The sequence below is a fragment of the Onychomys torridus genome, chromosome 4 (assembly GCF_903995425.1).
Source record: "Onychomys torridus chromosome 4, mOncTor1.1, whole genome shotgun sequence".
NCBI classification, from domain to species: domain Eukaryota; kingdom Metazoa; phylum Chordata; class Mammalia; order Rodentia; family Cricetidae; genus Onychomys; species Onychomys torridus.
Genome location: NC_050446.1, coordinates 10,148,815 through 10,175,253, shown reverse-complemented (window position 1 = coordinate 10,175,253; position 26,439 = coordinate 10,148,815). Strand labels below are relative to the sequence as shown.

The following is a 26,439-nucleotide window of genomic DNA, read 5'->3' as shown; positions in this document are numbered from 1 at the left end:
GAGCCCGAAGTCAGCCCTCTGACCACGAGATGCCCATTTTTTCTTCTCGGAAGACCTACAACATGGCTTAGCCTTTAGACATTTTATCACTATACATTTTTCTGGCTCTGAAATGTATCCTAATGCTGAGAGCTGCCTCTTGGGGAAAGGAAAGCAAGAAGGGATGGCCAGAACCCAAATCTGGTCTATTTCAGGAACTGCAGCCACTCAGCAAACCCAGGTCATTTAGCTGCTGCCAGGGTGGAGGGCTCCGTGGTCTACCATCTGCACCTTATCTGATACTAATATAGCCAAGCAGATCTTTGAATTCAAGGCCAGCCTGGTCTACAAAGGGAGTTCTAAGCCAGCCAGAGCTATAACATAGAGAGACCCTGTCTCAAAAAAACAGAAAAAACAAACAAGGAAAAAATAAAACTTTCCCAATTCAATTAACTTGCTATGCTTATTGCTGGGTCTAGCCTCCTACTTCTACATAGATGTTCTTAAAAACTTGCTAGAGCCCAGAGGGCAAGCAGGAAACTTACACCTGACCACAGACTTCACTGGTGCTCATGACAGCTTCTGGTAGGTCTAGTAGTAGGTAAAGACAGCTTCAAGTCTGGGGATGAACATATCAGGACTTCAGCATGAATACCAACCAGAACAAACTGCCCATTTCCTACCTGAAATAACAGAAACAAATAACCCCAGGCAGAGAAGACCTGATACGCAGCAGTGTTCCAGCTTGTGGGGTCTCTGTAGTCTGCTCCAGCCTTTTAACTGCAGGGCAACAATCCGAGGGCTACTCATCCTCCCAGGCTAAAACAGCTCCCACAGCTGCAGCCGAAAGCTGCCTTAATTCTTCCACCAAGCAGCACAGGCAAGTTCAAGCTAGAAGAGGTGACTACAAGACTCAGGTGTCCCTCCCATTTCTTCAAGGTCTTTCCATCCAAGGTTCCTCCAGGGTCCTATATACTCACCTTTAGAGAAGAATTCAGAAGTGTCCTATGCAGGAGGCTGCCATCAATCCCAAATTCTCTTGTTCACCCAGCTCTGAAGACTATCACTGGTGTGTGGTGGGACTGGGGCGGGGAGGGGGTGTTGGAGGGGAGCAAGGCATCCCTACTAGCTGTGGAGACACTCGGCTGTGCTGGATTTCAGAGCCTCTTCCTGAGAACCTGTGTTCCAGTTGCCATGCTTCTTCCTGTACACAAGCAGACCCTAGAAATTCCTTCATTACTCCTAATTGTTAAAATCTATCAAAACGGAACAACTGCTTTAAACAATCAGTTACGTTTTAAATGGTTCTTAGCACAAATTCCCTGTGAGAACACCTAGTGAGCTTGATTCCAAAGAGCAAGAGACAGGAAGCTTGGCCTGTGTGGTTGACAGCCTGGGGACAACTCTCAATACCATCTGCACTTCTGCCATGTTTCCGGTAAAGAGCGACAGTTGCAGGCTGTTGCAGCCGTGTATAGTGTGAACTGGGTCAGTCGGGGATCTTGCTTTGCTGCCCCTCAGGTCTGTATAGACGCTGTTGTTACAACCTCAAGTAGGACATTAAATACCCCAGCAAACAATTCATGAAACACATGGCCCAGGGCAAAATCTTAATAGGACATTTCAGAGCAGCTTCTGGCAGTGCTTCTTAGGGTCTGTCCGCAGTGTGGAGCTATTTTTTGAGGCAGGAAGTGTGGTAGGATGGCATGTAGTCTCTCTCTCACTATGGTACCCAAGTCAAGACATTATTTCTGAAGTGAGGACAGAATGTCTTTCACTACGGGTATAAAATAAAAGTGGGGAAGCATGTTAAAATAAAGCATAAAGGATCATGAAGGAGCAAAGCATTTCATGTTCTGTACTTTCCAAAAACATATACAATTTCAGAAACTGTGCACTACAGTCCAGTTCATTAGCACCAATCCCAGGAAACTTAATTTAAAAACCCAAGACTGTGATTCTAGAATGCTTTCAGGTCTGGTCAACCAATAGTGTGTGCCTCCTCTTTAAGCCCACAGAAAATGCCTGTATTCCAAATATTAAGGACCTCTGGCCGGAGAAGGAATTCCCAGGTTTGTCCACTTGAGCTGCACATGCTTGCAGCACAGAGCTCAAGGACCTCCAATGCCTCGCTGCCATCTCTCCCCAGAAATCCCTAGATCAACCTTCCCCTAGATATTCAGTGAGATGTCTGGATAAGTCAATGTTAAAAATACTGAAGCTTCAATTTAATACTACAAGAAGAAAACACTTTCCCTCTATGTACCAATATCTAGGTCACACAGTTGGGTATGAAGTAGGACTCTGATGAGGGAAGGGGTACTCAATCTCTTTTGACATACTAAGGAGCTGGGTCAGGAAATCTGATGACACAGGAGATAAAAATAAATGACAATTATCAACTTCTAATAGTCACCTGATTATTTGATACATTACGAATGATTTTATTCTTGGCTTCAAAAATATAGTTTTAGGAAAATGTCTTCCATGTGCATGGAAAGAAGTCAATGGGCCGATGAGTCTGCTGAGCAAACACTAACCACACACAGCTTTAGACACTTTACGATGTATTGGCACAGGAGTGTCAAGTACCAATCAATCCACTTGAGTCCTCTGGAGCCACAGGCAGTTCCAGACCAAAGCAAGGCTGAAACCTAACCCACAGTGAGGTCCTCAGATTCTCAACAAGAGCCCATTACTGCTCAAGGAGCAGGTTTCCACTCAAACTGCTTTAGGCAAGACACTTGAAAAGTAAGTGGTCCTCACTGGTGAGGAGCTAGGGGTGGCTAATGTTCACCTCAATGACTCAAACTCTCTGCATTTAGATATCCTTCAGTTCCTGAAGGTAGTGTGTGTGCACTGTTGAAATAAGCTCAGGGATGATCTCCATTCTCCAGTCAGAGGAATGTCTCTCCACTGTCCTGCGCCAGGATCCCTCCAGCACACCTGCTCCTCAGGCTCCAGGGTACTTTCTATAGCTGAGTTCATGTTCCTCCAGCCTCCTCACTGACCCTCAGAAGACAGGAGAATCACAGAAAGGGCAAGGGCTCTGCAGCAACTTCTTAATCCAGTCGGGATCTGCAAAGGAAAGTCAGCGGGACCAAGGGTCAGCCTCAGAGAAGGTGACAAGAGGCTCAGGGGCCCAAGCAGTCCAGGCATTTAGGCCTCAGTTTCCAACATTCTAATGAGGCTGAAATGAAATGAATTTGAGGTTCCTAAATCTGGGTCTGTGCTGAGATAAAGGCCAGGTAATGAGGGGGTACTTCAGAAAGCCACCTATGCTGGGTATGGTGGTACACACCTTTAATCCCAGCACTCAGGAGGCAGAAAGGATGAGCTCTGTGAATTTGAGGCCAGCTAGTCTACACAGCAAATTCCAGGACAGCCAGGAGTTCATACAGAGAGACCCTGTCTCAAAAAACAAAAACACAAAACAAAACAAAACAAAAGACCAACCAAACCTCTAAGCAATCAAAAAAAGCCACAAGTGTTCAAGCTAACCAAGGACTGTATTCCCATGTTGTTTTTGTTTTTGAGACAGGGTATCACCATATAGTCTAGGTCAGCCTTGAACAGTCACACTGTCCTCCTGCCCTAGCTTCCTTGGTGCAGGGATTACAGCTATGTGTTATCATGCCCAGTTTATAAACTGTGAATAGTATTCTTTCATAAAGTAAAAGTAATAGCAACTTTTCAGAAATTCTACCACAGCAGAAAAGTAGACATGTAGTGACAACAGACCACGCTCCCACTGCTGGCCTGTGAAATTTCTGTCCAGCTCTGTTCAGATCCATTCTCAGAGCCAAGGGTAGCGAGTCTTGGCTTTAAACTCCCACCATGCCTAAACATCAAGTCTCAACTGTAGTAACTGCTTGAGAACTCTCCAAATGTTTTAACCTAGGAGCAAGGTGCAGACTCAGATGGAGAATTGAGGTCAACTAAAGCAGACACAACCCAAGTTGCCAACATGCAACCTTGAGAGAATTTGCAAAAATAAGTATAGATTGAGTTTGAGGTGGAATACTCTTGTTTTGTGTTCACCAAAGCATGTTTGATTCTACAAGTGAGTCGCACTAGCCTATTTGGCTGGAGTGTAGTTAGTGAAGCTCACACCAATAATTGGCATTCTTGTGATTATTAGACAGTTCATCTCTTGCTTGCACCTAAGATCTTTCTTTCTTTTTTCTCTTCTTTCTAGGTTTTTTGAGACTAGGTTTCTCTGTGTAGCTCAGCTGTCCTGGAACTCACTCTGTAGGACAGCCTGGCCTTGAACTCATAGAGATTTCCCTGCCTCTGCCTCCTGAGTGCTAGGATTAAAGGTGTGTGCCACCATCACCCAGCTCTAAGATCTTATTTTCTAGCTAGCACTCTCAAAAACAGAAATGTGCAAAAGAGCATACCGACTAACCAGGAAGTAGCCCTCAATGGCTTCTAAAAGAGCAATACCTGTACCAGGTGCATCAACAACACTGTTTCTGTATTTAGCGCCATCTGCAGAGCTGTCACTCAAATATAGCCCCTGCACACTCCCTTGAGTCAGGCCCTCATAGTGGACTGAAGGCCTTGTTGCAGAAGTAGATCAACAGCCCCCATTCCACCATCAGCTGACATATAGCACACACACAGTCACTGTGTGTTCCTGGGACCATTTGTTAACTGCTTCTGGCTTCACAGTAACTGCAGAGGGCAGAATGAGTCTGATCTGAAGCAAGAGCAGAATATTTATGGGTGTGGCACTTGACTCCACCCCACCCTAAGGCTAAGCCAGCACCCACCTTCTGGAGCAGGGTGCCGGGCAATGCTGTCATGGAGCAAACACCTTCGGTATATCAAGCTCTGGCAGGACTGGTAGGTTAGAAAGCACCTGAAAGAAGACAGAGTCCAGTCAGAGGAGGCTTCTTGGGCTCATCAGCATCAGAAAGCAGCTGGTGCTGAGGGAATTCCCATAGTTATCAGGGCAATGCTTCCCTCTGTGTGGCCACCATGCTCTGAAGTGACACAAAGCCTCTAATACAGAAGTACCGGGAAAGAGTTCAGTCTGGTCCTCTCTAACTGCATTCTTGATAATATGCAAAGCCACTCATTAATTTTTAAGATAAGGTATATGGACCATCTTTAAGAGTCCTTAGGTCAGTAGTTCTCAATCTGTGGGTTGTGACCCCAGGGGTGTTGAACAGCCCTTTCATAGGGGCCGCCTAAGATCATTGGAAAACACAGATATTTATATTATGATTCACAACAGTAGAAAATTAAAGTTATGAAGTTGCAATGAAAATAATTGTATGGTTGGGGTCACCACACCATGAGGAACTATATTAAAGGTTGCAGCATTAGGAAGGTTGAGAACCACTGCCTTAGGAACTGGGGCTGGAAAGACGGCTCTAAAGTTAAGAGTACTTGCTATGTAAGCATGAGGACCTGAGTTCACATTCCAGCACCCATGTAACAAGCCAGTTGTGTTCCCACTTGCATCCGTAGCCAGGAGAGACAGGGGAATCAATCCGGCTTGCTGGCTGCCAGCCTGGCAGAAAAATGTGAGATCTAGTTCCAAAAGAAACTTTGTGTCAAAGGAATAAAGTGGAGTGTGATAGAGGACACTGGATACTCTCTTCTGGATTCCACACACAAAAGTGAGCATATAGATCACACACACATACCACACACAACATGCACGTACCTCTCTAAGTATTGAAGATGAAACTAACCATGTAAAAAGAAAGGAAACTAACGAACTAATAAATGCCCAGAGCGTTCAATTCAATTCTGTCCAACGAGCATTCACTGAGCACCTACCAGATTACCTACAGGCAAAAGAGCAGGAAACGTACAAGATAAAAAAGAGTGTACTGGGCTCTGGAGGAAAAATCCAAGAGGTAGCAGTTTTCAGGTAAGCAACCAAGGAGTAGAAAATAGGAGGTCAGGGGAAGGGACTCCAGAGTTGACCTTGGGACTTAGGTACACAAGAAAAAAAGAGTTCACTAGAGGGAAATTATACCAATGCATTTTGGAGCTAACCTTACTCAGAAAAATTGAAAACAACTATGAAACAACCCACAAATGTGGGAGGCATGAGCAGGCAGTGATTACCCTGTGGGCTCTGAGCCCACTGACTTCGGGCAAGTTCTTACTATCCCAGCACCTCAATACCAGCCTATCTACAAGATGGAGATACTCATGGGGCTGCTTTGCGTGTGGCCACTGTGAGGATATGGTCACTTAACAAATGTGCATCTGTCCCAATTTGTCTGGCATGCTGATAGTGCTCAACAGATGTTAGTTTGATTATAAGCCTAAAATGTACCCAATATTAGATTTTAACTATTCTTTCCCTTCAAGGGAAAAAAGTCCGAACAGTCAAACAGGAAACAAATGTGTCAATAAGAGAAGGAATCATAGAGCACCCATATGACTAAAAGCTCCAGCTCCACTTCCATTAAGAATGGAATCCTGGCTGGGTGGTGATGGCACAAGTCTTTAAGCCAGGCACTTGGGAGGCAGAAGCACAAGGATTTCTGAGGTTAAGGCTAGTCTAGTTTACAGAGTGAGTTCTAGGACAGCTGGGATTACACAGAGAGACCCTGTCTTGAAAAGAGTAAGTTTTTAAAAAAAAGGAATCCTGGTTGTGCATAGTGGCATGTGCCTGGGAGGTTGAGGCAGGAGGATCATTAAGTGAGACCAGCCTTATAACATAGTGAGATCTGTCAACAAATTATACACAACAAAACAAGAAGAAAAAAAAAAAAAAGAATGAATAAATGGTATGTGTATCATAGTCCTGTTGTAGTTAAATAAATCTAACATTTCTGCTGAGCATTAGCAAACACTGCTTTAGTGTTTGTGCTCAGAGAACTGCCTAGTCCAAAGAAAGGGTAACAAGGCAAAGATATAAAAGAGCCTCATGTGGTGATGCAGGTCTTTTGATCCAGGAGACAGAGCTCAAGGAGTTCAAGGCCAGCTTGGGTAACAGTAAGACCCCATCTTTATTAAAAAAAAAAAAAAAAAGAAAGAATGAATGAAATGTAATTATAAGGAGAAAAAGAGCAAAGGAGAGGAATACATAGCACTAAATGGGGAGAGAGAGAGAGAGAGAGAGAGAGAGAGAGAGAGAGAGAGAGAGAAGCTATAGCCGAGAAGTATTATGCCATCTACTGTGTCCCTGCAGATGTCCTCAAGAAGGAGGGGTGCCATACGGACCTAAGCAAAGTGGCCAGTTCTCCTAGATGGGAGAAATCTGGGAGCTGAGCTCAGAGCAAACGATGAGAGCTTCAGGAGGCAAGAACAGACTGTGAAAGGCAGCAAGTCACTTCAAGAATTTTAGCTCTTCAATTCAGAAATGGTCAGCTCCTGAAGAGCTTGTACTGGTTTTTATAGGATCGTGCTTAGCAAATGCTAGAGGTATGCTCTTCTACCAGGGTCCCGTATCTCCAGCCCTAGTGGAGAGTACTGAGTCCTGACATGACAAGAGCTGACCAAGACTGAGTAAGTATCATGACCACAACTGCAGAGAACAGACTGAGGGTTTGAGTACAGAAGCAGTAGGCCCAGGTGAAAGACAGCTACCATCGTGTGCATGAACAATGACGGTGCCTAGGCCAGGGCTACAGAGGCAGTGATGGGGGCTGGATTCTTTGTGAAGTGCCGAGGCAACACCTAAATAAGGACACCAGGCAGGCAGGAAGCTAACTTGAAATTCTGAACTGAAGCAGACACAGACCAATAAGAGAATGCTTTAGGAATGATGGCCACTGAGGAGATGAGACAGGATCCGAGGACAACTAGATATGAAATCAGAGGTTGGAGGAAAATTGGAAAAGTAGATTGTCTTGGGAGAAGACAATCAATAAAGTATCTCATGGAGGAGGAGGTGACAGGAAATGAGAGCCCACCAAGGTCACCTCTTTGGCTAGGCTAAGGGGACAGGAAGAGGAAGGAATGGTTCTTTCATTACAAAACTTGTTTATTGCTTTTGCTGTCTGACAACTTCATACATGTATATAATGTATTCTGATTGCTCTCTCTGATGCTCTCTCATCTCCTCTTCCATGCCTGTTACATGCCCCTCTCCTTTTATTATGAAACTTAACTAAAAACAGTACACAAGTACATCTCTAAGACCCTAACCCTGACTGCAAGGCAAACAGCAACCCAAGCAAGCACAGACAGTTCTATCCGTCAAGCAGATCAGCCTTGGACAGTGGTTCTGTGCTATACAAAACTGAGACAGGAGCAGCCTTGGGGGCTTACCGGAGCCAGATGTGCCCATTGGAACAAACAGCCTGCTTGCGATCCGTGAATGGCAAGATCTCCTTACACAGACTGCAGTGCTCGGGAAAGGTCTGCTTATTCATCTTCTTGGAGATATGTCCAATCAGGACCTAGGAAGACACCACGGGTGGCAGAGTGAGGGATGGGTATGGGTTTCTGGGAGCAAAGGGTATTCACAGCCAATATAGGATTGCGTCAGGGACAGGAGAGGTGTACTTCTCCAGGCTAAGCTGCTGTCCAAAGAGTTTAAAACCTGCACCTCCAACCAGTGTCAACAGCAAAGTAAAATAAATAGATACAGTGACCCTAACCTCTAGGGTGAACTCTAACCTCAAGGGAGAAACCTCTGAAAATCAAGCTCTCTTGCTTTGTTTTAGTTGCTTTCGATGCAGTTATAGTTTTTACTTACAGTGCTGTAAGAAGGAAAGATCGTAATTTCCCTGGGTGAAAGATGTGGACTACTGTGAACTTTGCAGAAATATATAACTACATTGTCTTTAAAAAGACAACTTTTTAGAAAAAGATTTTGTTTTTGTGTGTGCCACTTGTGTACAGGTGCCCACAGAGGATCCCTTGAAGCTGGAGCTACAATGGCTATGAATTGTCATGTGGGCACTGGAAACAGCCCAGGTCCTGGGTCCTCTAGAAGAGCAGTGGGTGTTTTTCCAGCCCACAAATGTTTAGTCTTTTTATCAGATTTATAAAATAAAAAGATAATCAGAATTAAAAACAACAACAACAAAACCTTCCCTTCTGATAGCCCAGAGAGGACTGATCTTGCAGCAGCTCCTGCACCAGAGATAACCCAAGTGACCCAGCATGGGAGGAGGTACTTTCCTCAGCCCTACTGAGAATACCTTTCTTTTTTTGGTGGTGGTGGCCTTGGGGTTGAACATGGGGCCTTGCATATTCCAGCACTACCACTGGGCTCCATACCTATCTCTTCCGATTCTCAATTCTAGGACAGGGTCTCACTAAGCTGTCCAGACAATCTTGAACCTGCTATACGCACTCCTACCTCAGCCTCCAGAGCAGCTGCACTGGATTACAGGTCTGTGCTTCCAGACATGGTTTAAAACTACATTCTTTCAAGACAAAGGTCTGAAAACATACATCTATTTCATTATTTTGTTGGAAAACACACACACACACACAACACACACACACACACACACACACACAGCCTTAGAGGCATGGGATATAACAACCCTTAAGCCTCTTCTACTTATAACTTGTGTCCTTCCCAGGTCTGAATGTATTTATGCTTTTCCTCTTCTGGTAGTCTACAAGATTTTGTACTTTGGGTTAATTAAGTCACCCAAATCTCATAAGGTATTTTAATTGCTAATTTGAGCTGGCCATTTCAACTTTTTTGAATTTACAAATTTTTGTGGAATTGTGTGTGTGTGTGTGTGTGTGTGTGTGTGTGTGTGTGTGTGTGTGTGTGTGTTTATTTGTTTGGTTTGGTTGATTTTTTTTTTTTCCTGAGACAGGGTCTCACTATGTAGTTCTGGCTGTCCTAGAAGTCACTCTGTTGACCAGGCTGGCCCCAAACTCACAAAGATCCTCTGCCTCTGCCTCCTGAGTACTGAGATGGGGGCATGTGCCACCACACCAGGCTTAATTTACAAATTCAAATTACTTTTGGTCTTGTTTTTTGGTCTTAAAAATTCTAATTTATAGTCCTTCACATTAGGACAGGCACCCTCACTCCTCTTTTCCAGATAAGCTTAACATCCCAACAGTGGTGCAGCAGTAAAGATGGCCCAGTGTTCTACAGCAGAGCAGAGTTGGGCCTAAGTTATTCATGAGGAAGAGCTGCTTCTATGTACTCTTTGTGGCCCCAATCACGGAAGCCAACTGTTTAGTTTGACTTGTGCATTCTCCATGATAAACCTTCTCAAGGAATAAGTAAATTCTGGTTCTTGCACAGATATACTTATGAGACAAAAACAAATACACAATAGTTCTGTGGTATTAACTATTAACAAGTCATGGGCAAGAGCTAGGAGAGGAGAAAGTGGGCAGTTGGGAATGAAAAACAGGTTGAGAAATGTATCGTAACACATGCCCAGTAGTCACAGAACATCTAAAACTACAGTAAAATCAACACCATAGGCTGGAATGTCTTTGTATGAAGCAGATCTAGATTCTTAGATCATAAAAGTCATTCTTAAATCAGAACTCAGGGCTACAGCAAAGCAGGGTACAATCTTTCCACTATTTTCATACTGGCTTAACCAGAACCACATAACCATGTTAGACATGCACACAGCATCCAAACAAGAATCCTAAAGGCAAGAATGAATGCTATTACTTTCCATAAATGCTTTTGCTGGCATATCACAGATTATTTATAATAATTCTAACCAGTCCCATGACAGTGAAAAACAGTATACTCGTCCAGATAATTTAGAAGACAGAAAACAGGTTTAAATGTTGATTTTTTAAAGAAGAAAAGTCACATGACCAGTACCTCTTACTGTATTTAACTCTGGGCAGCAGTTTCAGGGGCAGACAATGCTCTGTGGATGAGTTGGCAGGGACAAAGCTATCAGGACTTCTCATTTTCAATGAGACTTTAGGCAGCGAGTGTCAATATCCAGAGTGAAAGGAACAGACTTGTGATTTAACCTTTCCATGTACAGCCTGTTCCTTGGTGGGGAACTTTTTAGGGTTCCACAGCTCTAATGGTGTTCCCCCTGACCAAGCCTGGGAAGCTAGGTAACACCTTCTTTTCTGCAAGAACCTTTAGAACCCATAGGATGATAACCTGTACCAATAACCTTACCGAGATGCACTCTACCAGATTCCTTATGCTTGTAGCCATTGTGTTCTCTGGGGGAACCTTGAAGTGTGCGGATACACTGTAGACAAAACTATTACATTGTTCCAGTACCAAAATAAACATAACAGCCAGTTTTAAAAAATAAACTGGACTTAACAATTGTTTTCTTTGCAATATCCAACCTCAACCCTGTCAAATAGAAGACACACACCCACAATGAACCTTTGTGAAAACATGAAGAAAGAGAGCACAGGTGGGCATCTCCAATGCTGTGACTGTCCATCACACCACTTGTCACTGCAGTCTCCTTAGTCATCCACAGCCTGGAAATGTCATTGGCAAACCCTGCATATTAGTCAAAGGCACATAAATGGAAGAAAGTATGTATGTCCTCAGCTTCAACCCATATTTCCCATCTATTTCCCTGTACCCCATGCCAATCAGTTGCCTCAATAATGTCAATGGAAAGCAAACCCAAGACTTTTTTACCTAGTGAGAAGAGCAGAGGGTTCACAGGACTAGTAGTTTTGACAGACACCTACCCGTGCTGTTCTGTCATCGGACTCATCAGACATCAAAAAGTTACAGAGCCCCCTGGTGGGTATGCTGGTGTTCTCTGTGATCCAGGTGTGCAGGTACACTTCTCCGAGGACCCGCTTCATGTGCTCCCTGGTCAGATGCATCTCCACAGCCTCAATCTTCCCTTGGATCTCAAGGAGCTTTTCCTCTATGGGTTCACGACCTCCAGTGTCTCCCATGGCAGTGAGTGAGTCTTCGGGGGGCTCCTCTGTGTCACCCTCTTTGCTCCTCTCCTGCGGGCCAGCCTTGGTCCCCTGCTTGGAAGTGCCTTCTTCTTGCTGTTCATCCTCACCATCGCCCATCCCAGGTGAGTCAACCAGTAAGATTTTTGAGTCCTCGTGGGTAGGTTTCCATAAGGCCTCTGAAGGGGATTTCTGCATTGACTGATACAAAATCCTTAGGAGGAAAAGTTTAAAACGCCAAAAATAAGTGACTCCACTGCTTTCAATCTTTTTTTCCAAAGCTTCATGTAAAAACTGAGGGATGTGTTTATCTTTTAAAATTTTCCACCGGACTAGGTCGATCAAGTCCACCTGCTTAAAGAGATTCTGAACTGAAGACTCCAAGAGCTGAGCAGCTGCCTCTTCAAAGGTCTTGAGAGTAACGAACTGGACCTGGTAGTTCTTGTTAACAGGATGGAGGCCATTGATCATGCCTTCAGTGGTGATGATGGCCAGATAAGCACCACAGGGACTCACTGCAATGCCGTGAGTCCTCACGGAGCCAAATACGTCTGAGAGTTTAATCAGCTGGTGTTCAAACTTCAATGCAACATCTGTGAAAATAGGAATCAACTGCCTCACCTTCCCATCACTAGAACAGGTGTACACTGTTCCATTCTGCTTGTCTGCAGTCATGGAGACGATGGGCAGTGAATGAAGGCCTGTGACATGGGAATTATGAACATTCAGACCTGCCTTTGAGATCAGAAGAAGACACCAGAACACATAGGAACCTCTTGCTGCTACTACTAAGCTACAGCTACATTTCTGGTAAGGATGATAAAGTGGCACACATTTGATACTGTGCACAGGCAATTGGTCCATTTCTTTCCACAGGACAACAGGCTGCCTTAAAGTGAAGTAGCCTTTGACGGCTTTGAGATTGACAGGGAGAATTTTTACAGGTCCAAAAGCACTGCCAACAATAAGACCACTCATTTTCCGACTATTGTGCTCATATTCCCACCAAAACAAAACACTAGGGGAGCTGATTCCTGACTCAATGGTGTTGCATGAAGAGATGGACTCCTTCCCCACAAATGGTAACTGAAATTGCCACACAGCTATATTCCCGTTCTCAAAGAGGACAGCCAGGAGCACACTGCCCACATCCAGGCACTCATTGTTGTGCTTGACTTGCTGAGTGGTACAAATGCCTGACCATTCCATTCTGACTGGGGTCTGCATGCTGTGTCTCCTCTGAAACTCAGCAAAATCTCCAAGATTCCCCCCAGGACCCTCATTTTTAGAGAGTCTATAACTGGTCTCATAAAGACGTTCTCCATAAATCTCAGTCAGATCAACCAGCTGAACCCACTGCAGTCTGTTGAGGTTCACCTGCACAGTCAGGCGATTGTCCATGGTCAGTGCTGCCAAGAGGCACCTGCCATTCGCATCACAACCCATGGGAGACCAGCTAGTGTATTTGAAACCCCGCATTGGGGGCAATGCCTTCCCCTCAGGGTTGAACATCCTGTCCAACATGAAAGTCTGGCTGATGGTGGGGTCTTTTGAGGAAGCAAACTTCTCTTTGCACTCAGCAACTTCTGTTTTTGAGCCAACCTGAAAATAAGAGATACAGAAGCTATCAGATAAATATTTACTCGTAATAAATGATTTCCATTAACATACAAAACAATTTGTATTAATTCTGCTAATTTTGGCATTATATGCTTTTAAAAGATCAAACAGCCACACTTACTAATACAAGCACACTAGAAGCTGAGGCAGAAAGATTGCATGTTTAGCCAGTCAAAGTTGAGGTAGAACAACTCTACCTCAAACAAAAATAATAATTAAAACAATCAATTATGGCTGGGCAGTGGTAGTGCATACCTTTAATCCCAGCACTCAGATCTCTGTGAGTTCAAGGCCAGCCTGGTCTACTGAGTGAGTTCCAGGACAGGCTCCAAAGCTACACAGAGAAACCCTTTCTGGAAAAAAAAAAAAAAAAAAAAAAACCCAAAAAACAAAAAACACCAAAAAAATCAATTATGTTTAAAGATTAAATGTGCATTTACTCAAGGAAATGCCCCCCCCCCCCCAGGATTCAATAAATGTGAGTATTTATAGCTTGGTTTCCAGATTCTTCTTAGAATTGGCCTATGGAATAGACAGTTGATCTACAAGAGTGAAGGGAACACTTAGCTGAGTTAGTCACAAAACAACAGCAGTTTTAAAAGGTTAGGGAAATTATGTATGTATATCCCTTTTTGCTACATTAGACAGTTGGATTTTTGTAATAGCTTTGAGATACATGCTGAAAATCAACTCAAAGGCCTCATGCATGCTAAGTAAATGCTCTATCACTGAGTTCCATTTCCAGCCCAACTTCAGCCTTTTTATTCTATTTCTCTCTCTCCCCACCTTGTTGAGGCAAGGTCTCTCTTGTTTTTGCTGTGCTTGTGTTCTCTAGGTTAGCTGGCTGGTCAGCTTCCCCAAGATGCTTCCATCTCACTCTAGGAATGTTGGGATTACAGATATAAGCCATCTCACATCACACTGGGTTTTTCATGTGTGTTCCAGGGACTGAACTAAAGTCATCAGGCTCATGCTTTTTGCTCACTAAACCTCCTCATTAACCAATTCCAGGCCTTTCAATCTGCAGTTTCCTTAACAAATCACATGCATTTTAACACCAATTGCCCTGTCTACTCTTGCTACAAGTAAGCTGGTTCCTATCCGACTTCTCTGTTCCACGCACTGCTTTTCCTGGCTCCCTTGCCTGACTTGCCCCTTCCCATCTATCCTACCAGGTCTAGTCCTATGAGGCCTTAGATCATTCTAGCTTTGCTTCATCACCCCCTTGACTAGGTCTGTAACATGTATCAGATGCTCAGCCAAATGATGAAAACTCTGTAAGAAGATTTTAAAGGGACAGTAAAGACAGAGGAAGTTACAAATGACTAAAGTGATAGCCAGGAAGGCTAACGCCAAAAACAACAACAACAAAGGTTGATCTAAAGATATTTTTACTATACTGAAAGGAGGGGGAACTTCATCTATTGTTTTCAGAAAAAAATAGATAAAAGGCATGGTGGTTGGTATACATCTGTAATCACAGCATTTTGGGACAGAGTCAGGAGTATCACCCCAGCAAGTTCTAGGCCAGTCAGGAATATGTGGCCAGATTTTATTTCAAAAAGCCAAAGAAAACAAAGGAGAAAAGTAAAAACAAAAACAACAACTTTCCATTTCGATTTTAGTGCCACTCTTTTTTTTTTTTTAAGAAACTTAATCTTGGAAATGGAAAGAGTAGGACATAATTAAAAGGGAGTTCAAGTCCTTTTAATATATGGATTTAATAAAAGTGACTTGATGTAAGTAAGTTTCCAAGCACTAAAGCTCTAGAACAGGCAAAACTTGGAAAATATTCACTAAGAACCAGTGCCTACCTCCTAGCAAAGTTTAAGACACTGTTTTAAAAGATCTTTTAAATGTTAAGCATATACAAGCTGTTAAGCCATATTATAACAAAATTCCTCAACATTTCAGCAGTGAACACTCCATGAGCTAGCAATAGAGCTGGGGACATGGTTCAGTCAGTAGAGTTTGCCTTGCAAGCACAAAGGAACTGAATTTAAACCCAGAACTCATGTAAAAAGCCAGGTAGAATAAGTGTCTGTAAACCTGGTGAAACACAGGTAGCAGATTCCTAGAGTTCACAAGCCAACTTCTCCTAAAAGCCACTAGCCTAAAGTGCCCCTAGAAAAGATGTCTATGGACAGATAAGCTTTGGAAGTGCTCAATTTATCCACTGTCCCTCCTAGAAGCAATGGGAGCATATAAAATGCCTTGGCCAGGGAGTCACTGTAGAAACACATTTAACCAGAGTTAGGCAAACTTCTTTTTAAAAGTAGAACCTTCCAGGTTTTGAAATAGACCTACAACCAAAACATCCTTATTTTATGGCATCTAGAGATGGAGGACACCACTGAACTTGACTAGTAGGGTAATTTCTAACACACAATTAAATTCTAACTTCTCTAGTTAATTACATTTCCCTTCCCAACTCTTTCCATCACAAAACCAGTTAACCAAATTTAAAGAAGCACTCAGATGTCCAAGGACCTAACCACTTGAAAGTTGAGTTTCCACAGGCTGCCAGAGCCCACCATTCAATCATATACTCCTGAGTTTCAAGCTGACCACTACCCATCTAAAAGCCGACACAGGAAGCCCCATCTGAAACTTCAAGTAGCAAGGAGCTACTTGAAGGCAGAGGATGTGTGATTTCAAAACACAACAGTCATTTTATGTTGTAGGCACAGATAATAATACTTCTGTAAGCAAATGATACACAATAGGACAAGGTCATAAATAGCAAATTGGGATTTGGAACTGTATCAGTAGTCTAATGGGGGGAAAAAAACCCTGAGACTTACTCATTTTTAAGGTTTATTTTTTATGGGTATGAGTGTTTGCCTGCATGTATGTATTTGTCCTATATGTGCATGTCTGGTGCCCACGACCAGAAGAGGGTGTAAAATCCTCTAGATCTGGAATTACAGACAGTTGTAAGTTGTCCATTGTGGGCTGGGAACTGAACCCAGGTCCTTAGCAGAAGCAGCAAAACACTTTTAACTGTTGAGCCATCTCACCAGTCCTGTGACTTATTCTTAAGTAACTATTTTCTTGCTTTTAATTATTTTTATCATTCAACTTCCTATTATATAACTTCAATATCCAAGACAGAAACTTACAAATAGCTGATAATCAATGTTTGAGCTGTGATCTAACAAAATTATAGAGCAATAGCTTCAAAAAAAAGGTTTAGTGTTTAGTGCTTTAGGTGTGCTACATACTAAAAATTATCCCTAGGTTACAAATTATCTGTTATTTGGGGTGAAGCACTAGCTAGCTGGACAACACTGAATAGAGTTAAATCTCTAGGGACTATCACTATGTAAGGCACAGAACTGACAGACTTCTTTATATTCACATTGCAACAATGAAGGTCTCTTCATGTAAACTCTATCAATTGAGGGCTATGTAAAGATTTTCTGCTACTATTTAAACAGTGTGGCAAATGTCAAATGTAGCAATATGTCAGTCAATTTATCAGAATGTTAGTATCACCTTCTAACCCACACTTACCACATTAACACAGACTTTTCCTTCATGTCTGTATTGTTACATTATATTCTTATCATGGGCACTAACATAATCAATGCTGGACATTAAATGATAATGCTCTGTTATGTTTTATGTATGTATTAAACTTAATTCTCCATAAAGGCTAAACAAAGTAAGCTTTACTATTTCTGTTTTATAGATATGTCTGTTGTTCGAATCTTAGATGGTCTTATAAGTGTTTTAGTTCCTGTTTTCTCACACCTCATATACCTTTCTCCGACCTGCTGTCACTTCCTGGGATTAAAAGCGTGTGCGCTTCTCAGTACTGGGATTAAAGGTGTGCCACCACTGCCTAGCTGTGTTTCCAGTGTAGCCTTGAACTCAGAGAACCATCTCCTGAGTGATAGGATTAAGGGTGTGTGCCACCACTGTCTGGCCTCTATCCTCAGGTAAATTTATTAGGGCACACAATATATCACATTTATCTTGTGCCAAAGCTCAGTCTTTCTTGTTTGGTTTTTCGAAACAGGGTTTTTCTGTGTTAACACTCCTGGATGTCCTGGAACTCACTCTGTAGACCAGGCTGGCCCTGAACTCACAGAGATCAGCCTGCCTCTGCCTCCTGAGTGCTGAGATTAAAGGCGTGCGCCATCACTGCCTGGCTAATGGTCAGTCTATTAACCCCCTCTTTTATCCTTAGCTCAGCAATCATTTGCTTACCTCTAGCTCAGGAGTCTCACACTCTTAAACTATACCAGATCATTCTATCCTCATAAAATTGAAACAGCACTCAAGAAACTTCCAGGACTAACCTTCCTAGTTCTTAAACTGTTGTCATTTTCTCTGACTCTAGAAGAAATGCTTCGGCTCCAGGTGACCCATCAATACTCAAGTTACACTCACGGCTTAAAGATCTATGTGAATGTGCAGATGCTTTCCTTGCCACCTGGATGGACTTTCTGAGCTTCTTTAAGAAGATCTTACATGGCTCAGTCAGTCAATTTGACTACCTAATTCAATCTGTAAGCCTGTAATCCCAGGCAGGATTATCAAGCTCAAAATGCTATTTAAAGAAAATATATATATATATATATAATCCAATTCAACATTGTGTTTGAAATTTGAACTAAGTGTACTAAAAAGAGCTCACGAGGGCTACTCAAACTACTCATGACTAATGGCCCGGATTTGGAATGGCTGTCTAGAAGAGTGTGGAAAACTTGTGCTTTCAAATAAACATACAGCACTCCTTGCTTTTACACTACATTGTCTGTTCATGATCTGCCAAAGAATGCAAGTTCCTTGAGAACTGTTCCCTGCCCCGATTTACCCCAGAAACTACACAGGCACTCACTCTGACAGATTACATACACACAGAGCTATACAGGAAATAAAAATACGCTTTTATATTTATAGGCTACAACAAGGAACATGGCTCACTACTTTAACACACTGTGTTTGAAAATGGTGACATTAACACAATAAAACTTTAGAAACCCTAAAGTTCAGGGACAAACATGGGTTATATTAAGTTGAAAGCACTAAATTTAGACTTGGAAGTCTAAGTAAGCACTGGATGTTCCCCGAAGTTTTATTTTTTGTTCCACTTCCAAAGATTTAGAGTATAAACCACGATTTACCTGTCTACCCAAAGTGATACAAGGACCATTCACAATGAAAATCGTTAAACAGGTAAGACAACGAAATAGAACAGTTTTTCTTCTCAAAGCAAAAGTGGCTCGAGAGAAGGGCGCCTGCAATACAGTATAAAAAACAAAGCCAGTCCAGGGCGCCTCGGGGAGTTGGCCCCAGACAATAGAAGCCACGGTAGAAGCAGGTTTGGGGCTGGGTCAAGCGGGGGTGGAGTCTCAGAATCTCAGAATGCAACCAGCGCTAGCTGCCCACCTGGAAAGGTGGAATGGATGGCGCGGAACCTGGCAGGGGGGCGGGAGGCACCACCGTGTACTGGTAAGGGGTGTCTGGTAACAGCGCAACAGCTTGCAAGGCTTTTTAGAAGCTGTGGCGATGTTGGTCCCTTGATTCCTAAGAGTTGGATGCGCAGGGAATCGCAGAGCCAGGTTCAGGCCAGGCTTCCCTAGGGATCGGTGAAGCGTCCGCGGGAGAACCGCAGGCGGTGGACCCGAGGTTGAGCCGCGGAGGTGACTTACTTTGAGGAGGCAGCTGTTGAGGGGTGCGGGCACCGAGGTGCGGTGGATCACCAGGTCCTGGCCTGGGTTGTGCACATCGCAGATAAGCTCCAGCACGGCGATGCTGCGGGCCGTGGACACGGACACCCGGTGGTCCTCAGACCAGGCTAGTGGCTCCAAGCCGCTCACCGCGTACTGCAGCTTCACGGCCGGCTCCCGCCGAGTCACCATGAGGCGGAACGCGGCGCTGGGCCCGGGGGCCGCTTCGGTCGCCGGCTCCTTCCCGCCCCCTTCGCCCTCCTCCTCTGGGGACAGCGAGGGCTCTTCAGCCGTGTGCCCCACCTGGGCCTGGTCCGCCTCGCTCATCTTCCTCGGGGCGCAGAGGTCGGGTTCCCGGGTGCACAGAGCCCTCGCCAACCGTCCCCCGGCCGCCCCCTGCACCAACGGCGCCGCCCCCAGCACCCTCCGCGGCCGTTCGTTCGCTTCAGGCCCGGAGCGCCAGCGAGCCAGAAAGGACCCCGCCGTTGCTAAGCAACGCCACCCTGCTAGGTGGCCACGGAACTGCCAGTATGAAAAGTGCGCTCCGGGCAGGCTGACCCGCGGCGCGCCTGCGGCTGAGAGGAGAAGGTGGGAACTCCGGGAAGTCCTTTTGCTAGACACTGGTTGCTAGGCCCGACGGAAGAATGAGTCTCGTGTAGGTGACTGAGATGCTGAGAAGACCAGCGTGGCGGCTGAGGGAGACCCCGCCAGGTGGGCGGTGCACGGCCTCTTCCGGTTTCTGAGGCGTTCGGGCCTCTTGGCTCCGACCGGTGCGCGCGCTGCCACGGCTCCCGGACCCGGAAGGGGCAGCGGCGGCGGCGGCGGCCCAGCAGTAGCTGCCAAGTACTTCACCGTCCACGTGCTGCTCGGCCTTCTGGCTTGGTCCGCAGCTCCGCGCCCGGGCCATGGCTACCGCCTGCAGCTCGCTCCCGGACCGGCCTCCCAGGACGTACTTCGGACGCCGCCAGGCTCAGACGAGGCGGGTGAGTTCAGCCTCAGCCCGGGAGCTGCGGCACTGATGATCGGGTTGAGTTCTTCAGGTTGTCTGGAGGGACTGGCGAGAGGCGCTCGGAAACACGTGCGTCAGCCGGGCACGCTGCCTTGGGGACGAGAGCCGGGCGGGCTCCTGAAGCTAGCTGAAGAACTAATTAGATAGGGTTAGGATTGGAGGCTGTAGGAACCGGTCAGGTTTCTGAGGCTAGCTGGTGGTCTAGTCAGATAGGGTAAGGATTGGAGGCTAGGATATATTTCAAGCTGGAAAACAATGCTTAAGACATGACCATCGTGCAGATCTGAACTCCTGAGCCGGTCCTTCTATTGTAAGAAAGGTTCAGTTCTGTTAGGAACGGGGACTGGATTCATTTCTTTGAAGAGCTTGTAAAGCGGAGGTTTTCATCCAAATAGCAGGGAAAGACTATACAGTCATTATAACCTGTTTCCCAGAGAGAAGAAAGGTGACTTAAACGAACCGTACAGGAGCAGAAAGCTAGAGTTGCTGGTTTATCCTCTAGAAAGCCTGTTCCGTAGTCTGTTGGAAAATCATATGTGATCAAAGAGCAGGAACCATGTGATTGGAGGTCACACACACACCCCCCACACACCCTAAAGATAATATGTAAGTCCATGGAAGTTAAAAAGCAAATTGCCGATCAGTTCAGATCAACCAATGTTTTGAAGACAAACTTCTTTGATTATCTAACACTCACTGCCTAGTTTCACTTTGGTAGAAGGAAGGAGGGACCTTAATAAGCTTAGTGGAGGGTGGGGGATAAGATTTATAGTAGGATAGACCCTGGGCTATTAGATACTAACTTTGTAACACACTAGCCTATGACCTTGGGGAGTTACATAGTTTCTCCTGTCTGTAAATAGGAACACTAATTTGTTTCTTATTAGATTGTTTATGAGTCTCCAATGGGATGATACCTGCAATAACTCTGTATACTGTCTGGTCCTCAGAGGCAGTTGCTGAGTGCCAGTAATCAAAATAAAAGCAATATTGTTTCCCTTTGGGGAAGTAGATGGATGCATTAGGTCAGCAACATTGGATCAGAGTGGTGCTTGTGTCTGGTGAAGAGCCCAGTAAGAGGATGTCCCTTGCTCACCTAGTATATGCAAGGCTTTTGAGTTCCAACCCCAACTATAGAAAAAGAAAAAACGAAAGAAAATACCAAAGTTTTAGTGAGTAAACAGAGTAAATAAGGTGTTCCAAAAGTGATTGGCTGAGGTCATTGGATCTCTGATTTTGAGACTAGCCTGGTCTACAGAGAGAGTTCCAGGACAGCTAGGGCTACATACATAGTGAGACCCTCTCTCAAAAGGGTGGAGGTGGGGGGCAGAAGAAGAAAAGGTAATAAGGCCAGTGAGAGTCTCAGAGGGTAAATGTGCTTGCTGCCAAGCCTGATGTCCTGAGTTTAGTCTCAAGGACTCAACATAAAGGTGGGAGGAGAGAAACAGCTCCCATAGTTGTCCTGTGACCTCCACATGCTGGCCATGACATATATGCTTACACAAACCAATAAAACAGATGCTGCAGGTATCCATAGAGGCCTGACTGCATCTGTGCTTCAGTTTAATGTATCCAAATGGGAGTGGAAGATGGTGCTGAGCATATTTGGTCATAGTGGGAATTCAGGGTGGGTAGCTAATACACTGGATGGAAGGACCTTTACAGCTTAAATTGGGTTGCTCTGTCTTCATACTGTGCAAAACTTTTTTTCTTAAGGATGTTTTCCTTGTTATTAAAGTAATTCAGTTTTGTTTAAGAAAAATTAGAAGATACAACCCCACCTATAGTCACATACCCAGAAATAACAACATTTTGATATATAGCCTTCAAAAACCATAACTATGATATTTTTCTAACCAAATAGGATATAGTTAATCAGGCATCTCAGCATTATTTTCATGGAAGAGCATGGTACATTCTGGGAATTTAAGAAAAACTGGCAAAAGGTAAAGGTGAACCTGAAGCTGAGGAGACGGGTAGAGGTTGTATTCTGGAGGCTTCCTAGATCTCCCTGCAGATTTTCCAGTGTTAGCCTAACAGTGGTGGAGAACCTGCTTCAGTCCACTCCGAGCACTTGTTTTGTTTGTTTGTGGCAGGGTTTTACTCTATAGCCTGGTGTCCTGGCACTCCCTTTGTAGTCCAGGCTGGCCTACAACTCTGCCATCTCCCTGCCTTAGTCTCATGGGTGCTGGGCTTATATGTGTAAGCCACCGTGTTAGCTTCTGATGCTTTTAGAGAGACCTTGACTTACCCGTAAAGGGTGGGTAGGATGTTGTGTCTAGGGTCTGTGTACTGCCTGGTATGTTTAGTCCAAAGAAGGGAGCAGGAAAGGTGGTAAAGGAGGCCATACGCTTGCTCTGCTTTGCTGCAGCAGCATTCTTCAGACTGGTGTGCCTGGGTGCTTAAGGAGGCAGGTCTTGTCTTAGAAGAGCTTCCTGAACCTGAGATGGGCCTGCGACCCTTTAATACAGTTTCTCATGTTGTGGTGACCCCCAACCATAAAATTATTTTGTTGCTACTTCATAACTGTAATTTTGTTACTGTTAAGAATCGTAATGTAAATATCTGACATGCAGGCTATCTGATATGTGACCCCATGAAAGGGTTGTTTGACCCGCAGTTGCGGCCAGAAGGTTGAGAACCACTGCTCTAGGGAAAGCTTGGGCACCATGCATTTAATTACATTTGTGTTGTGAGAATAAGCAACAGGCAAGAAGTGCCTAATGGTGTATGTCTATGCTCAGCAGTCAGGCAGGGACTCTGACGCGAGGAGGGTTGGAAACAATACGATGGAAGTGATGGATGGAGCGGCACTCTCATTTGGAGTCGGGATGGCAAGTAGGAACTGACTCCAGACCACCTGAATCTGAGCAGCTTGAGGGGAGAGGATGACAGATCCAAGCCCTAGGGAAGAGCAGTAATGACAGTTTCCGCTTCCTGGGCATGAGCTAGGATTCAACATCCCATTCACTTCTTCATTCTCTTCTTAACACCCTTTATTGGTAGACAAGAACAGATTTCATTTCCCTGTGTGCCTCTGAGCTCACACAAAACTGGCTCCTAGGGTGTGGATTGACTAGTAAGCATGTGTGCTTCACAAGATAGGTTCTTGCTTCCCTTAGGGTAGACTGAACTGGTTAATGTCAGCTGGCAGGACACTTCTCTCTTCCTGATCCCCACTCTCATCTTGGGTGACTTAACAGTTTAGATGGATGAAGGTCTTGTAGATGAATGAATGGACTGAGATTGTCTCTCCCCTCCTCCACTCCCCATTTCAGATGAAGCCAGAGTCTGGTTGTAAACCCTAAACTGATGGTTGGCATATGGGGCATAATGATCTCTGCAGGAAGAGATACATTCTGTGGGCAGTCAGGCTTCACTCTGAGGATTGTCTTCATGGACTAATGCACCTCTTCTTGATCTTTCCTTTTGGGAACAACGCAGCAAGCAGAGCCTACCAAGAGAAAGCACCAAGTGTCCAGTGATGCTCCACCAGCAAAACGGAGGAATGAAGCATCCTCTCTTTCAGCCAAGAAAACCAGTGATGAAGAAACTCCAAGAACATTTAAGGGAGGTGCACACAAAACGTTTCCTCCAAAGAAGTACTTGGACAGTATAGGCAATGGAAGGCAAGAGAGGCCATGCATCAAGACTTCGTCTCTGTTTAAAAACAATCCTGAGATCCCAGAACTCCACAGGTGTGTCTTGCGGTGCAGGTGTGCCTCGGGTGTGAGCAGTCACGGATGCCGCCTTTTCCTTTGCCACTTTGGCACTGACACACACTTTGTCTTTCCTCTGCAGAGCTGTAGTAAAGCAGGCTCGAGAGCAAGTGTTCTCTCCAGAAGCTTTCCAGGAGCTGGACCTCCACCCTCACCTAGTAAGTATCCCAGCCTGCTCTGGTGGTCTGGTTCTTGTTCAGTCTGTGTCTGCCCTTGGCTACCCGAGTGAACTCAAGTGATGGGCTCCCTGACAGCAGCACGAGTGCCGTCCTCACTCTCCTCTCTCTCCTGTGATTTTTAAGAAGTGCTGACTTCTCACCCAGTTTAGTTTCTGTTCCAGACTTCATTTATCCGGCTTAAAGCAGCTTTCTAATTACTGGGAGATGTGGTGAAACTGGTGGCAGAGGCCTCTGTGGCCTTGCGAAGGGAGCTAAGCTGGCTCTTACTGTCAAGGGACATGCACATTTTTGGAGAATGAAGTCAGAAAAGGCTGCTTAAAGTGTGTTTTCAGTGAGCAAATGGGCATTTTACTTCCCCCTTTGTTTAATACCATGAGTGAGTTTCCTAGTCACTGTGAAAAAGGAGAGACAAACACATTCCCTTGCAAGCCTGGATTCCCTTGACGTTTGGGCACATTGGCCTCTTCTTTCTGGTGGACTGTGTAGGATTGCTTCTCAGCCTGAGCGTTGTGGCTCAGGTGTGTGGGGTTAGTGATGGGTTGTGAGGCTTGCCTTGTGCATTGTCAGTTTGTAATAGCCCCCTAATTCTACAAACTTGGAACCCAGCTCTAAGAACCCCAAATCCTCCAGATTGTGTAGATTAGAGGGCAGAACTCCTCTCCAGTTGGAAATCCTGGGTTAGTGGAATTTAATTTGGTCATAAACGTCAAGTGCTGTTGTCACTCCAGCATTTGTCTTTATGCCATTGAATGTATTTGCATTACATTGATAAATACTTACTTTCCTATTCTCTTTTAGATATCCACAATAAATACAGTCTTAAAAATGTCAACTATGACCAGGTAAGAGGCTGAGGCTATTCTTGGTTTTTCTTAGGGTTTCATGAGTATATCCAAATGAAATCTCAATTGTCCGTGGAGGACAGAGCACATTTGTGGAACAGCACAAACTGCTAGAGCGCTTGACATAGCACTTGACATAGCCTATGGGGCTCCCCACTTGCTCGCAGGAAGACCAGGTTTCTTTCCATTTCTGCACTCAGCTCCTTACTTACTGTAAGACAGCTGGTTTAGGACATCTGCCATCAGGGCGCCTCTGAAAATGACTTGGGCCAAAATACAGTATTTGATCAAGTTATTTCTTAGCAATAAAAATAAGGTCAGTCAGAAAATGGGAGTAAATTTTGCTTGGGTATAGTGGGATACTGAAAAGGTATTCTAAATGCTTGCTGAGGGGAGACACTTGTAAAAGAGAAATTCAGAGTTAAAGTATAAGCAGTGAGCTTATAGTATAGTGTAGTGTAGTATAGTGTAGTGTAGCATAGTGTAGTGTAGTATAGTGTAGAGTAGTATAGTGTAGTGTAGTATAGTGTAGTGTAGTACAGTGTAGAGTAGTATAGTATAGTGTAGTGTAGTATAGTGTAGTGTAGTGTAGTGTAGTATAGTATAGTCACATTTCACTTTGCATAAGTAAGAAGCAAGAGTACAGAAGAGTAAAGAACCTCCAGCTTTTTCCATTGTGTTTTGCTTTTGTTTTTGAGACAGTCTCATAGCCCAGCTCAGTTGGTGCTTATTTTCCTCAGCTTCCCAAATGTTAGGATTAAAGAGATATACACCATGCCTGGCTTGGTTTTCTTGTTGGCTCAACCAAATTTAAATGAGTTCTCTGTCTATTTTGGGCTTGGGATTTAATGTACATGTTGAGAGTGTTCTCAGTATGTGTGACAGTTTTTCGGAGGGAGCTGCCGTTGCTACTTGGGTGACCTGCAAGCCTCATTTTGCTTTTCTGTTTGGAAATCTTGCCTGTGTTACATGTTGCTAATCACATGTCACACAGCAGGTAGGAAGGTGTGTAGTATACTTTGAGAGTGACTCTGATTTGTTGGTATGCCCAATTTTTTTCAAGACAAGGTTTCTCTGTGTAGCCCTGGCTGTCCTGGAACTTGCTTTGTAGACCAGGCTGGCCTTGAACTCAGAAATTAGCCTGCCACTGCCTTCTGAGTGATGGAATTAAAGGCATGCACCACTGTACCCTGACAATTTTTTTTTTTTTTTAATTTTTAATATTGCAGCCAATCTCTAGCTTGCTTCCCCACTTTCAGTCAAGTTCCAGGAGTTTAAAAAGTTCATTCGGATCACCAGAATGTTCTCAGCACTTTCTCTCAATGAAGTAGGCAGAGCCAAACACAGGGTATTTGTATGTCAAGTAAACCGTGTATCTGTCTGCATGCATGACTGAGCTGTGTGATAAAGAAAAGGTGTGTTCTCTCTTTTGGGTGCCCCAGTGTTCAGAAGCAGAGTATCCCAGTGCTGCTGGAAGGCAGAGATGCCCTTGTGCGGTCCCAGACGGGCTCAGGTCAGTTGCTGATTACTCTGCCCCTTATCCCATGGCAGCTACCCCATCATTATGGGCTAGGCTCTTCAGGGATGTGTCTATGG

The 26,439-nt window shown here is 44.6% G+C and overlaps 2 protein-coding genes across 2 annotated transcripts in view; one reads left to right on the top strand and one right to left on the bottom strand.

Moving 5' to 3' along the window:
- Positions 1 to 373: 373 nt before the first annotated feature.
- Gtf3c4 (general transcription factor IIIC subunit 4) lies at positions 374 to 19,535 on the bottom strand. Its single transcript, XM_036184729.1, has 5 exons — positions 19,077 to 19,535; positions 11,575 to 13,395; positions 8,224 to 8,354; positions 4,755 to 4,843; positions 374 to 3,057 (listed from the first exon to the last, which is right to left on the bottom strand). Exons 1-5 carry the CDS (start codon positions 19,419 to 19,421, stop codon positions 2,993 to 2,995), a joined length of 2,451 nt encoding a protein of 816 aa, XP_036040622.1. The 5' UTR covers positions 19,422 to 19,535; the 3' UTR covers positions 374 to 2,992.
- An 87-nt stretch (positions 19,536 to 19,622) lies between these two features.
- The window catches only part of Ddx31 (DEAD-box helicase 31), a 70,857-nt gene continuing 64,040 nt past the window's right edge, over positions 19,623 to 26,439 (top strand). The window contains exons 1-5 of the mRNA XM_036186116.1: positions 19,623 to 20,077; positions 23,548 to 23,801; positions 23,905 to 23,980; positions 24,800 to 24,843; positions 26,286 to 26,356. Of these exons, the coding sequence (XP_036042009.1) occupies positions 20,000 to 20,077; positions 23,548 to 23,801; positions 23,905 to 23,980; positions 24,800 to 24,843; positions 26,286 to 26,356 (523 nt within the window). The 5' untranslated portion in view covers positions 19,623 to 19,999. The remainder of the gene's footprint in view (positions 20,078 to 23,547; positions 23,802 to 23,904; positions 23,981 to 24,799; positions 24,844 to 26,285; positions 26,357 to 26,439) is intronic.